We start from the raw sequence: 15446 nt of genomic DNA on the forward strand, positions 1-15446 counted from the left end.
GCAGCAGTGATTTGTGTTATACCTTAGTTACTGGACTGTTCTTATCTCAACCCATGGGAGTTACATTCTTTTGATTCTCCTCCACATCTCTCTGGGAGTGGAGGGAGAAAAGGGAAGGGGAGTGAGCAAGAGGCTGCTGAACAGTGGTTCTGTGTTGCTGGCTGGGCTTAAACCATGACAAAAGCATATCTCTAAAAGAGATCAGACAAGCCATATACTGAAAGTACCAATTTCTCTTCATTAGGCACAGAAAGGGAGCCACAGTGTAAGTTATCTGTAGAATCTACCTTCTAGAAGTCTAAAATGAGGGGAATTTAATCCTTCCTAAAAAATACTGAATCAGTTCATGGCTAAATGTGGTGATGGACTCTCTACATCATTTAGTCTCTGCCTCAGTTCATGTCTGCAAAACAATTGAAATGTGCCATCATTTCCTCCCACTCTCAGTTTGTCAGGTTTATTCCAGTTAATAAACTGGACTCTGCCATACTTTCCCAGTATCTCACTGTCCAGTATCTAGCCTCACTCCCATTTGCCGTGCTGGGTATCACGATCATATTACTTAGAGGAGCAGTGACCTATCTGTGAACTTGAATTATAGGTATATCATTGTACACAGTGAGGAGTTTGCTGATTGCTTTGCTTTATACTATTCTCAAGTAACTTACTCGTAGACATGCGTTTCTAGATAAAATAACTGAGTAAGGGAAATGTAAATACTTGGCACAATTTCCATTGTATCTTTGTTTCAAACAATATTTGAAACATTATCATAACTTTTTTTTCCATTGTTGTTGGGATGGTTACTGACAGTAGAAGCACCAGGTCACACAGCCTCTGACTTTTAACACTTATTTCTATGAAATTATCTCATTTGCTGTGGTGTAAGACTTTCTCTAGTGCAATAAAACAGATTAGGGAGCTGATGCAGTCTAACAATAAGCCAGCAGAACCAATTGTTCTGTTCCATAATGCCAAATATACAAGGTTTCTGAAATGTCAGTTCAACATCTTGGGGTCACATACTTTTCATTGGCATGGCACCTGTGAAAATGTATACATTCATCTAACAGAGTCATGATGGAAGCACTCACAGGCTTATCAACCTCTTCCAAATAGATCTATCTCAAACCAATATACTTAATGCATAGGAACTTTTCCCTTTGATTCATTGTTCTAAGTTTCTCTCTCCACATCCCACTCTCAGATTTTTATTTACATTTTAGTTTGTAGCTTATGGTAGTTCACTTATTTTACAGTGGGCTTCAGAGATTCTTTGGATGGAAGAAGTTATTCTTACTGAGTTAATTTTTTTCTATGTAATATTTAGCTATAGTCAAAATATCTATGGTATTAAATGCATTGGTTCATATGCACTCTGTTATTAGAAGATTAAGGTTTAATTACTCTCAACTAATGAACCCAGTATGCCTCTACTTGAGTGAGTTGTATGTACATTCCTTGGGAGAGTCATCTTTCAATGCTAATAATTTCTTCAGTCTCATGATGGTTTGCTGTGATAGGACAGACTTACTGATATATTGCACGTGACCTCTTCAAATATCATATTCTATAAAGTCAAAGCTTGTAACAAGAAACAATATAATTTATTAGGTCAAGTCTGACATAAACAAAACTCCATAAAAGTTCTAAGGCATATAAATTCTTTTTCATATCTGAAAGTAACATACTTCAAGCAAAGTACAGAAATTGGTCTCAGTTCAGTTTCATTACTGTTAATCACTGTGACTGTCTGAGAGAAGAGGATAGTTAACATCTATGAAGCTGAGGGAGCTGTTAGTAAAAAGGGAGGTGATAAGGTCAGTAGCCTCTACTGAGTAGAGAGAGAGGGACAGATTATTATCCCTTGTGGAGTCACAAGGGTTAGCAAAAGAGGTACTATGGAAAAAATCATATAATGTGAGATAAACTAGCTTCTCACTGAGTTCTTGATTTTATGATTTTTGCTATTATTAGTAATTTTAAATTTTCTTTTTACAGTGGGATAATAAACTTTATATCCAGATTCACCTTCTGAAGGTTTTAGATATGAAAAGTGACAACTGTTTTGAAATGGAGGAATGCTGACAAAAAGAGACTCTTGATTTGTAATTACGAGTTCTTTCAAGCATGCAGTTTCACCAGCATTAAGGCACTCGTGTCTACAGTTGTCTTATGTAAAGCCATACTCCTGCGTTCTACACTTCCCATAAAGACCACTACTGCCTGATTCATATATCAAAAGATGACAGAAATCACTCAAACCTGAAATTGAGGCAGGGAAGACATAGCCTACAGAAGGATGGATTTTGTGCAGTTTGGATACAGAATCCAGTAAATGATGTGGATGGAGCCATGGAGCCATCCAGAAATATCAAGTCTTCAAATTCAAAATGCCTTTCAAACATTTACTCATCAAGAATGATTACTAAGAGACTCTGCTTGTCTGAATAGATCAACTTTTCCACAGGCACCTAAAACTAAAGGAAGTTAAGATGGAAAAGTTTATTTAGATTCTATTTCATGTGAGCATTACTGCAAAAATTTCTCAGAACATTAAGAAATATTTTGTATGCAGTGTTTTTATGAATTTTTAAAAATTAGCAGGTCAGTGAACAACTTTCTGTATCTCACGAAAATGTATATTTATTTTCTGTGCTATTACTGCAGGTGACTATGTAGTCATGACTATATACTTCGACTTAAGTAGAAGAATGGGATACTTCACTATTCAAACATACATTCCCTGTATATTAACAGTTGTTCTTTCCTGGGTATCCTTTTGGATTAAAAAAGATGCCACACCAGCAAGAACGGCATTAGGTAAGTTGTTAATAATTCCCTTTCCTGCTCTTTTTGAGTAGTTCCTTCACTATCATTTGAAAATATCAGCAAAGACACCACTGCCTATATGTTTTGGATTATCGTTACTGCATCTTGCAGACCCACAGTTACTTACCACTGAAGCCTCTGATTTTCTGCCTTTAATAGGGTAATTAAGAGTAAACTATTCTGACCGTTTGGAATGACACTAGCATAATATTCTAGAATTAATGTCTGTCTCCTTGTTCTCACTATGATATTTTAGTGACATTTTTGAAGAATAAACTAATTGCACTGCTGGTTTCATTCCCTTCTAAAACTCACCCCCATGGGGCATTATGCCTTATATATACATAAAACTGTGGGATATAATAGTATTAACTCAAGCAAAGTGTTTTAGCTTGTGCTCTTGAAGATAAGCTCCACCCTAGGTGTATAGGTATTTTTCACAGACTGTGGAGATTTATGCTGGTATAGGTTTTCCAGCAGTTCATATATGTCAGGACAAATGTGTGTATTTTGTAGTTATGCTTTAGGATACACTTGGAAATGTTGACCTTTTGTTCTTATGCCAATAAGAAAACCTGTATGTTTTGACAGCATCAAGGGCATAGGGCTATTTAATAGGTGTACAGCAGAACCAAAGGAAAACTAATATTTTAGTCCAGGTCTGCTAGTAATAACTCAGTCAGAAATCTACCAGTCTAAGAAAAAGGGGAAACTATGCCAAGGTTTATATGCCTGTTTTCAAGCATAGAGGTTAGCATTCCCAGCTATTCTTTCCTTGTTCCTGCAGGATTTTGTTACCATCTCCAGTTAACCAGCTAGACTGTCTAAATCATTTCATTTCTAAAGAATATATTATTAAAAACTGACCTGCCTGACTTTTTGGACTTAAATCAGACAGGAAGCATTTGTAGGAGCAAATGAGTCTCCAGGTTTGAGAGGGTGATAATGCTGCAAGGAATGGCCAGAGGACAAGGGCTGTGAACAGGCTATATCTCTTTGGAGGCAGCCTGCAGCAAGCACAGTATTAAGTGCTGCTGTGTGCCAACAAGCCTTCATTCAACTACGGTATAGGAGAGGCCACCTCTATTTCCCACTCCCGTATACAACTGTTCAAGAGTCATCAGTATTCCCCATCCTTTTTCCTCCAAGTAACTAAGCATTTGTTAGATATAGTAGTTACTTATACATGAATCCATTTCTGTTAGATGTCTTTCAAACACCATGCAGAGATGCTCTACTTCAGCTCAAGAGGAAGCTTTGACAATACAGCTTTCACAGCCTTTATACAGTTGTACAAAATTACTTGTCCTGTTTCTGTCTCTCTCCTGCACTAATGAATCTGAGGGTGCTGTGGTTTCTAACATAAAGTTCCTGGAGGCCCTGAAGGGGAAAAGAAAAATGAAGTGCTAAAAAACCCTCTAAACTCCATTCACTCTGAACGAGATTTTAGTGGCTAAGTCTCTTGAACTTGTCTGGAAGTCTCATCCCCCTTTCTAAGTTTTTCACTCATGCAAAAAGCATGCAGGCATCTATTCAGGGTGCACTAAGCCCTGGGTAACAAACATTATTCCTCCCAAAACTTCTAATGCTTCAGTAGTTTAGTAACTTTCAGCTGAATGATAGAAGAAATATACTACAAAAATATCCTCTAAGCTTAACTTCCTCACTAGCCATAGCTTTATTTAAGCAGTGAAGCTATATCCCAGCCATTCCTACTATCAGTCCTTAGGCATCTTCCTAATGGAAGGTTGTATCAGCTTTAATTCTTAGTGAGTGACACAGGGCATCCTTTCAAACCAAGAGCAGCTCAGTGATCTGGAGCTGTAGAAATAAAAGTCTCAGAGAACCTGTAATAAGATGACTGCAAGCAGCCAACACTGGTTCACACTTTACAGATATTTCCTTCCTTAAAACCTATTTTGTGTGAGGTCAGCACAAGAGCATAACCTGCTGGATTTTCTCCAGAAGTTTGTAAATTTAACAAGTGTAGCACTTCTGACCATTGTAAGTCTGTGACATCATGTGGGTCCAGTTGTCTAACATTATTTGCCAATAAAGAAGTGTTCAGTCCTCACTCCCTTTATGTGAGTGCCAAAGTGCCTTTACACTGTGTCCCCAGCAACATGACAGACACTAAGAGTTATTCTGTGATCCCCATCTACCTCCAGGACAGCTCAAAAGACTATACAAAGGTGAGGACAGAGCAACTGTACAACTACCTGTTCCTGGCTGTGTAGACTTGCCTCTCTGGCCAGAAAATTGAGCTATAGGCCTTTAGCATACTCTGATGAACTCCTTTTTTTTTAAATTCAGTGTCTCAGTGGAGATAAGGAGAGATTGACCATGCTTCATCTTTTAAATAAGAGTCTGAAGCCTATGTTTGTGCAGAGTCACACAGCATCCATTTGGGTTATCCTTCTTAATGCATAACGGAAAAGGGAGAAAAGGTATCTAACAGTTCGTATTACTGATTTTTCATAAGCAATGTCTGTACCCTGTCCCGGGTGGTTCCCCACACCACACAGCTCTGTTTTCCAATTAATTAGACACAGAAATAGGCTAGATCACTACTCACTGCAGTATGACTTTCTCTGCCTTGCTCCCTCAGCCAACAGGAACTTCAGACACAAAATGTATTCATATACTGAGGTCATGAGTTCAAAATACGAACATTAAGATGAAATGTTCCAAGGTTATATTGAATGGCTATCATGACTACCTTCTAAAACTCTGATGAAGAATTAGATTACTGGGCTAAAATATAACTTTTTGATAAATAATATGTACATGGGTCACCACTTTTTGTGCCCAGAGCTGTGTTGCTCCCAAACTGGCAATGACTTTTGGGCTGACTGTTACCAGACTGACTATTGACTCTTGGCCTGCAGTTACCAGATGTTCCCAGTTTACTGTAGGTCTGCTTATATAATGCAACTTACAAATCTGTCTGAGCAATAGCACATTTGGATAGTGGCACATGGTGAAATTGTAATACAGCCAAGGGCAAACCACTGAAATTGTTCTGCTAATTAGTTGAAATTAATTGTAGACTCAGTGCACCCCAAACTGCTCCGAGTGTAGCTGCATTAATATAAAGAGCTAGCATCAGGGAAATATTTCATTCTCTGAAATTAATGAGTAATTTCCAAAGCTATTGGCAGCTACTCACAGCTACATGAAGGACAGGTTTCACCCCTTTCTGAATAACACTAAGTAATAAGCTATTTCTGTGCTGGAAAAAAACCCAACAGTTGGGGTATTTGGCTGTGAAGATAAAAAATGGTACCATAAGTATCCTTTCAGCAGCACTGTCCAGACTTATCAAAGTGCTCTTTAAACACTTGGCATCATAGTCCCTTTTTAACATGCACTTTGAGGAGCTGATGGCCAGAGTGGCAATGTGACTCATTCTAGGCCACCTGAAGAGTCAGTGGGAAACTGGAAATAGAATTTGAGTATTGGATGAGAATTGTGTTTTGTAATTGCAGCTTATTCTGCTTATTCAAAGAGAAGAAAAAAAAATGTCTCACTGCTGTTTCTGCTTGTCTGTAGTAATCAAAAGTATATTTTTCCAGTGTTCATAGTCAAAAGCAGCCAGCAAGTATCTGAAGAAAAGTCATGATCTGGAAAATAATAATAGGTTGTTTTCCTTGAAGATGAAGGGAATTAAGTTAAACTGAAGATTTCATCCCAGTTTCCCCCTACTTTTTCAAAATTGGTATAATATGTAATAGGGCAGTTACTACAGAGCAACTTCGAACTGCAGTTTAAATAAAAAGTGGGTATCAAGGTCAGCAATGTGTTGATGTAAAATAAGATACAGATCACGTTTAATAAAAGATGAATATTGCTTCATTGCCATTCCGTCTTAAGCTCATTCACTAGAAAACCAAGCAAGTGCTCTAAACATCTGCCAGAGCTGGTGGAGAAATTGGGTTTTCAAACAAACAATGGCATGATTAAAAGCAGTAGACCTTTCCTCCAGTGTCCCACAAACATACCATTAGGAAAATAAGCAAATATAAGCAAAAATAAGCCTCAGTGACCAAGCAGTTTCTAACACTGAAGCTCCTGCTACCTCATTTTGCATATAGTGGTCCAGTTAGCAGCTTTCAAACTAATTTTGAGTAACTGTTTAGGACAGTGATTTAAAGTGTTTTCGTGCATTATGTATCCCTGCATCAGTTGATCTCCCAGACAGTCCTATTGTACTTATCAAATAGCATCTTTGGTATGGAAGTCGTTCAGAGAACATAAATGTCACAAAATGGTATTTATACACAAACTTGGAAGCTCTCACTTAACACCTGTGTACCTGAAAACTTTTAAGCCAGGTTACTTCAAAGCTGTGCTTACCTGGTATTAAAATTCTGTTGAAATAGACAGTTCATGAGCACTGTGAACTTACGTAACAGACACAAAGCTCACTTTGCCATACAGGCCTCCTCAAAGTGAGAGGCTTAACAATTTCATCTGGCAAGGTTTATTGCATTTGAAACCACTGGACAACTGAATTCTCTTGGCTTCAGAGAGAAAATGAGCTACAGGCATGGAATGTAGATATTCTCTTTGGAAATAATGGGTGCTGCATTTTATTCATAAATGCATGTCTATATTCCAGATGGTAAATGTATAGGAATACAAAACTGTACCATCTGGTACACCCTTCTTTCTCTTTGCTCTTTGCTTTTTGGATGTTTTTGTCTTTGTGTTCAGCAATCTTATCTCATGCCCTTGTCATAATTCAAAATATGATTTATAGTCCAGAAACTACAGTGGTTGTGATAATGCTAAACTTTCCCTTCCCCAAGGTTTTATATTCTTGTAGAAAATATGTTTTGCTGTCAAAGAGACTGAGGATGGACAGTCTTAATAACTGAAAACCAAAATATATCTTACACCATTGTAATTTCTATAAATTTAATAGAACCTACTTTGTTTCAATCAACCAAAATTAGTCCAGAGCCACTCAAACCTCCTAGATTCTGTATCAGTGAGGCATCTACAACATGAGTTACTGAGCTGTTTTTAATTCTCACCCAGAGCTTCTAGGTTTTCACATTCTCAAGCACTATGCAGGCAGGCATTCACATTCAGGCTTAAGGCATAGATATAGGACTCAAGTTGAGAACTTCTATACTTAAGCACAGAGACTAATGGTAATTTTATATCAACTTCTCTGCCTTCCCTTCCATAGTCACTCTGGGAGCTGTTTGTCATTACAGACACCTGCACAATACTTCTTGTCCCAAATAATATAAAATTATACCTCCAGAAAAATATTACATTGTCAATACAAGTCAGTAGAAAAACTGTAGATCTTTGTTAGCCTTTTAATTAAAAATGTTTCCTAAAGTAATAAGAGAGCCTATCATGGAATGAGCAGGAAATAAAAGCTTTCCCTTGAGACCAGGTAAAAAGACACTATATATCATGCTGGAAAAAAAACTAAAGGTTTTGAGGAATTTTTTTTAAGGTAGTAAAATACCTGAGAGCAGGTGCATGTGTACATGGTTCTGAAAAGGATGGATTTGTCTTAGAAAGTGTTAAAGAACTTAATTTCATATTGTAGATTACATTATAGTCTGGGTACAGTTCTTCTGAAGCTAGTGACTCCCAAGGCCTGAGTCAGGGTCACACTGAAGACTGACCTATAATTAGCAAGGGCCAAATCTAGGCTAGTAAATCAGCACCTTTTGCACCTGGACATCTTTGCAGGTGAATACTATGAGTGGCCAAGGATGAGCTTTGCCTCTAGAGTTTTTTCAAAGCATCAGCTAGAGACAGAGCTCATGTTGAAGGGTCTGGAGAAGATGCTGGATCATGGCAGCCATGTGCTTATATTGGAAAGTAGTACAGATGACAGGAAACGGAAATATTTTCCCAATAGCTTTTAGATGTTGAAGGTACATACAAAGCCCACATTTCCTACTTCGTATCAGCATTACTTTCATTTTGATTATTGGGTTGTGGTTTTGCAGCAACTTTTTCTGTTGCTGTTTCTTTGTTTGGGGTTTGATTTTGTTTACAATTTATTATTCATTGAAGAAGAAAGCTGAGGCTCAGGTAATAATATCCCTTCTGCCTTTTTCAGGGACTTTCTAATAGTTTTAATGAGGAGGGTTATTCATGTGAATTGCTGTAGTTTATATCAAACATTACAAATCAGAGGTGGGCATTCCTTCACAAACGTAACATAGTCAAAAGTAATAGATACTTTTTCCTCTCCAGAGTGTCATTTGTGGGAAGTAATTTTTCTATAAGGCATAATTTCAGTCATCCCTGTCATTTCAAACACTGTGTATCATTACAAAATATCACTTTAACTATAAACAGAAAGATTACCTTACAATTATTTTGGCTTTAGAGCAGGATCTCTCTTGAGACATATTTGAGTGAGAGCTTTATTTTTCTTCCTGAGCCATTGAGGAATTCTATATTTTTTCTATCAGAAGGCTTGCCATTCATAACAAATGATGAAGTATCAGTCCAAAGGGGGAATGAAAATACTTTTATTTCTCAGGAATGAAGAGGAATTATATGAAGTACTAGCAGCCAGATAACTGACATCCTATAGATTTCGTTCTAGGGCTGGTTATATTTTTTCAGGATGTTTATGTCATTTTTGTAAAGATGAATAGAAACAGCTGAGGAAAAATTTGTTTACAAAATACTACTGCCTCTACTGATGTAATTTTTCATATTACCAAATGAAATTAATGAATTATTTGGATTCAGTTTGGATTTCTGGGGGATTTTTCTTTGTTTCCAAAGATTCTTCTGCAACATGGAAAAATGCTGCATATAACTAAATCTGGTTTCTCTCTTCAGGCATCACAACTGTATTGACCATGACAACTTTGAGCACCATTGCAAGAAAGTCACTACCCCGTGTGTCCTATGTCACCGCTATGGATTTGTTTGTCACTGTATGCTTTCTATTTGTCTTTGCTGCTCTGATGGAGTATGCAGCCCTCAACTACTACTCAAGCTGCAGGAAACCAAACTGTACTAAGAAGAAAAAGTCGGTAAGATGGCCACATTTAAATTTTTTTTCTAGAATGGGCATAGTTCAGAGAGCAGACAACCATTCAATGGCAGCCTGTAATCCTGTGATACTCTGCTGCTTCAAGCTCTCAACAGTTTATGGTGTGATCTGCTCTAAAAGCTGGTAGAAAATAGTTGCCCACAGCAACAGCAGAATCAGTTACGTGCCAGTTGAGTGATCTGTTCCTAACTGAAGCAACCTGCTGACCATGAGGCAGCAACCCTGCCTACAGGTCTTTTGTCTGTATGTCATAAAGGACTCCCATTGAAACAGATTGCATAGCTTGATATACAAACATATGCACATCAGTTCAAATGGATCCACTATTTCTCAGCTTAATGTGTTTAGAAATACTTATGAACTTTGCAAATGGCATTTCAGTGTCTCCACTTGGAACCAGGACTTATTTTTAGCCCTATGCACAAAGGAGCTTATTCCCAAGTACAGAAACAGAGGCCACTTATAAAGATTTTATACATAGCTGCACTTTGGACCAAAAAGACACTTAGAGGAATAACACTCAGGTGCCCCCAAAAGGTTGTTTATTTAGAATCAATTAAAACAATCATGTGAAGAAAGAATTGCCTGGTGTACTTTATAATTGACTATGAGGATAACAGGGGGCAGGATTATGGAGAAAAAAATCTCAGTGAAAACATAGGGAAGGCGAAGTGGATTGTCTACTCAAGAGCAGTGGAAACTATTGTGTTTGAGAACATTAACTGGACATGTTGGATGCCATTTTGTGTAATGAAGGAAATAAGAAAATTTGAAATCAGGAAAAATCTGAAGGTGGAAATCGAGGAAAAAGAAGGCTAATTTCAGGGAATAATAGGTCATGAAGTAAAAGGGGTTGGATGAAGAGCTATAAAAAGAATTGAATGAGGAACTAATGAAGGAAAAGCTGATATAAATACGGAATTAGAGAAAACCTAGAAAACCATCGACTTAGTTAATGAAATTTCCATCAAACCTCTAATAGTATCTTGTAAAAATGCATTGTTCACAAAAGGCAGTAGACTGTTGCAAAAGAAAAGTATGAGGCCATCAAAATGAACTTGCTAATGATGAAACTAAAATTATAGAAAGAATGAATGAATAAGTCAGGAGTCTGTGAGTAGGATGTATCTCTAGACATGTGAATGAAGATGAGCGAAAGCATGCAACACTGATGAGATTTAAATTAATGTAAGAATCAACACATACTTAGCTATTGTTTGCTAATTAATCTAATGGGTAGAATAAAGATTTAAAATAGGTGGAAACTAAGTGTGCATTCTACTGAAGTTTCATGCAGTTTTAAAGTGTATAGATATTACCCTTAATATACAGAATATTCAGGATGAAGTGTTTTATGGACAAATGCATTTAAATGCTAGGTTTAAAAAACGCTGAACATTAGATGCATATGAAGCAATGTTTCCTTCTGAATAATTCTTTTGTTATCTTCATTTAAGCTACCTGATGTCAGTTTTGGGCATGTGATGGTAAGTAAACTATTCAGTGAAAGCAATGGAGGCATGAATGTATGGTTGACATTTACTTGCAATAATTTTTGAGAAAGCTGTAATGCTGTTATGCTTTACCCTGACTTTCCTATAAATACTGCTTTACTTTTTTGTTAAAAGGTCAGTTTAGTTTTGGCTGTGGCAGAAGAACATAGCTGCCTCTTTCTATAAGGACTTATCAAATTATTTGGGAGAGAGAAGGGTCAAGTGTATAATATTGCATATTATTTTGCCCCAGAAATTCTGTGTGTCTGCTTTACACAATAGTACAGTTTCTCACTACATTTTATAAAAAAAGTAGTAAGCACAAGTTATGTCACAAACTTACAAACTTATATGGAGTTTTAACTAAGTTTCATGAAAAATAATTCATTTATACATATCTATAAAATCTTTAGCAAGCTTTCTGGTGGAATTTCAAATTATTTAGGCACACAAGTTTTTAGGCACAGTTAGCTGTACTATATCTAAAAATGGAATAAATTTTATTCCTGAAGCCTCCATATAACTGTTTGTGTACATACAGAAGTGATAATACTGAAACTTAGCATAAAATTGTGTCTCCAAGTAGTACGAAATGCAAAACTGCAATCCATACTAATATATATATAAGCATACAGAGGGCTAGTTACTTAGCTGCTTGGGTGGCCTGATTCCTAGTTACCAGGTCCAAATAAGAACAGGGACAGAAATGAAACATTGCTTTTGCATTTCTTGGTTTGAATATGCTGCAGTTTTTTATTTACAACTGCTTGCTCCATAACAAATAATGTTCTAGACTTTATTTTCAGTTTTGGTTGGGTTTTTTTACCATGAGTTTTCTGATGTATTTAAAGAGCTCTATGGCATTGAAAATCTGCTCATTGACAATGAGCAATTTTACAGCAACCATTGCATTTGTACACTCACTACTGCTGTCACTCCCTGGACAAACTTATCTGAAAGGATAACTTAATAAGGCACATTGACTGGGTAGCAGTACTTACCTTTTTCCAATTAAAAAAATGGAAAAGATACACAATTAAAATGACAATAGAGTTTAACACTTAGTCTTTGGCTAGATCTAATCAATCTGATCTGCTTCAAAAATATCTGCAGCCTTTGCAAGCCCTTCCCCTTCCCTTTTCCATTTCCCTCTTCCTCTCCATCTCCCTCTTCCTTCTTGTTTTCCTTCTCCCTCTCCAAACTCTCTTCTTTTTTCTTTTACCTCCCCTCCCTTTCCCTCTTCTTCTCCCTCTCCCTCTCTTTCTCCTTTTTTTGTCAGTATAAGACAGATATTGAGCAGGGCCCTCTCCTATACATAAACAACTTCCATGTTTAAACTCTAACAATGTCTCTGACTCTCAAGATGTCATCTTGTCCTTTCCAGACTTATAATGATGCAACCTAAAAGGTGAAATTTATTAATCTTAGTAAATCCATGCTCAGGTAATCCCAACCCTTGTTTTTCTCCTAGATAAACCTCCACACTTCTATCTTGTCTGAAATAATTTTTTTTCAGTGCTGGGTACTGGGATGGTGCCCACTGGCTATGCACCCTTTTCCTCCCAACCCCAACTCAGCAAGATGCACAGGACTCAGTGGGTAACATGCACCTTCACCTTGTATCTAGTCACTTCAGTACCCCTACGAGCAACCAAATTAATCAGGACATTTATTTTCTCTTCTGTCATGAGCAGATAGTTGATAAAACACACCCCCCTCCCCCAGGCTATAGATAGATGAGAAAGTTTCCTTTGCAGTACCAGGGCACTTATATATCTTCACTTATCAAAATCATCTGGAGAGGTCTAACTTAACCTTACTTCTTTTTATTATAAATATTATAGCCAGGCATAGAAAATTTCAGTCCCTGAGTAGGAAATTTTCATAAAAGACTGAAATAAATGAACAATATGTGTCACAGTGGTATAGCAGAACTCCATGTACTCTTTAGTCATAGCTTTTTTTCTTTCCAAAGTGCTGCAGTCAAAAAATGATTGCTTGTGCAATAATCTTAGCCTTTTTCCATGTACAGCACACTGTAAACCTCCGAAACCAGCCACTTGAAACTTTACAAATGAGAGACAAGATCATGAGGGTGTAATTTCTGTCATCTAATCTCAGATATAAAGTCATTCACAACAAATAGATTTGGAATAATCTGCTTCTAAACGGCAGTATATTTACAGTCCACAGCACAATGCACCTAGGAGATTTTAGCCATTTACTTATGATGAGATGAATTGAGTCCTAGAAGTAATTGGCTGGATATCATAGGACTCAGATATAGTTAACTATAGTTAACTATGTTGGAGATGCCAACATCTAAGCAGAAGGATGCCACATCAAATTCTTAGCTCAGAGACCAGCATTTTTAATGAGATGGGTAGTAGTATTGTGTGCCAAACCAAAGGTCTTGTAGAAAGAAAATGAAGTGAACAGAAAAAGGAAAATTTCCACCAAGGCACGCCAGTCCTATTTCTGTTTCACATCCAGAGTGAAAGTTTTCAGATGCACCCCACCATCTTCAACAGGAAATGCTGAGTACTTTGTATAGTAAGCAGGGGCCCAGATCATCCTGCAGAATGCAAGCAGGCATTAAGCAGAGGTATGACTATATTGCCAATGGACACCCATCATACTCCTGCAGGCAGAGACAATGCTCAGTGCAATCATAGGGAGGAGAAGGTCCCCTGAGGTGGAAAAAACTGCACTGGTAGGGCTGAAGTCTGCTTTGTCAGGGTGGTGCAGACAGGCAGTGAACCTGATGGGGCCTTTCCTAGTGATGCCAGTAGAGGAAGTGACATTTGTGAGGATAGAATGGGTGGCTTGATGAGAGAGAAAGCTGCTGTAAGAAAGCACCTTTCATGAAAAGGAAATGGTGTGATAGAAAAGCTGCAAAAGTGCAAAAAGTACAAATAGGGAGTATATTGAAGAAGAGATCTGTAGGAGTGAGTGGTGCTGTGTGGATGCATGATATCAAAATGTCCTATTTCTGAGCATGGTTAGTGCCATACACACTAAAGGGCACAGTGCCTAGGGGTGGCATTTTGAAATCCTGTACTGAAATGATCACTATCTGTTGACCATATCAGTTTTTATAAATTATGGTAAAGTTCAAAGGCAGTAAATGAAACTATAGTAGCTGGAGATTGTTCTGTAATTAAATGATGGGAGGCAACATGCTCCTTATTTTTCAAAATCCACTCCTAAATGTAGTAGCTACAAGTGTTTAAGGAAACTTGACAACAGCATTTTGACAGGCAAGTGAACTCCTAATTATTTGGGTTACCCAGACAGGAAATATACCTAGAATTATTCAACTTTCTACTCTACAATGTCTCAATGGAAATTTCAGCTGAAAAGGCATCTTTTGAGGGAAAGAAAGATGCTCCCTAGATCTAGAATTCCTACAGTATCAACCTCTTATTCTCAGCTCCTGTAATTATTTTTTTTCTCATGATTCTTAGTTTTGATTTGTATCATCCATGAAAGCTTATCAAAATGTTGGTTTCTTTTTCTCTCCTCAGAATTATTCTGTACTTGATATGAGACCACCAACTACAGTCATCACATTGAACAATGCCATGTATTGGCAAGAATTTGAAGATGCGTGTGTCTATGAATGTCTGGATGGGAAAGACTGCCAGAGCTTTTTCTGTTGTTACGAAGAGTGTAAATCAGGCTCATGGAGGAGAGGACGGATTCACATAGACATCTTAGAACTGGACTCTTACTCTAGGGTCTTTTTTCCTACATCCTTCCTGCTGTTTAACTTGGTCTACTGGGTTGGATACCTCTATCTTTAAATGTTGCCTGTAGTGGTGAAGACTGCTGTGTTTTCACACTGCGGAGGGATGGTGAAAGTGGAGAAAAAGTGAAGGACACTGTCAGTTTCATCTCAAATTATAAAAGCCACATTAACCTTCACCATCACAAAGCTGGATGAAGAATTTTAATATGTAATTGCCTGAAAAAGAAAAGTGTGGAAAAATTCTCTCCTTACTGCTGTTCATTTTAAGGAAAAGACCCTTACCAAATTCAATTGAATTTGTAGTGTAAGCAATGTTTATGAA

General features: G+C 37.3%; 1 protein-coding gene across 1 annotated transcript in view; it reads left to right on the forward strand.

The window, feature by feature from the left end:
- The window catches only part of GABRG3 (gamma-aminobutyric acid type A receptor subunit gamma3), a 309946-nt gene extending 294767 nt beyond the window's left edge, over positions 1 to 15179 (forward strand). The window contains exons 7-10 of the mRNA XM_005151536.2: positions 2671 to 2823; positions 9664 to 9860; positions 11338 to 11367; positions 14901 to 15179. Of these exons, the coding sequence (XP_005151593.1) occupies positions 2671 to 2823; positions 9664 to 9860; positions 11338 to 11367; positions 14901 to 15179 (659 nt within the window). The remainder of the gene's footprint in view (positions 1 to 2670; positions 2824 to 9663; positions 9861 to 11337; positions 11368 to 14900) is intronic.
- The last annotated feature ends 267 nt before the right edge of the window (positions 15180 to 15446 follow it).

The sequence above is a fragment of the Melopsittacus undulatus genome, chromosome 2 (genome assembly GCF_012275295.1).
Source record: "Melopsittacus undulatus isolate bMelUnd1 chromosome 2, bMelUnd1.mat.Z, whole genome shotgun sequence".
Classification (NCBI taxonomy): Eukaryota; Metazoa; Chordata; class Aves; order Psittaciformes; family Psittaculidae; genus Melopsittacus; species Melopsittacus undulatus.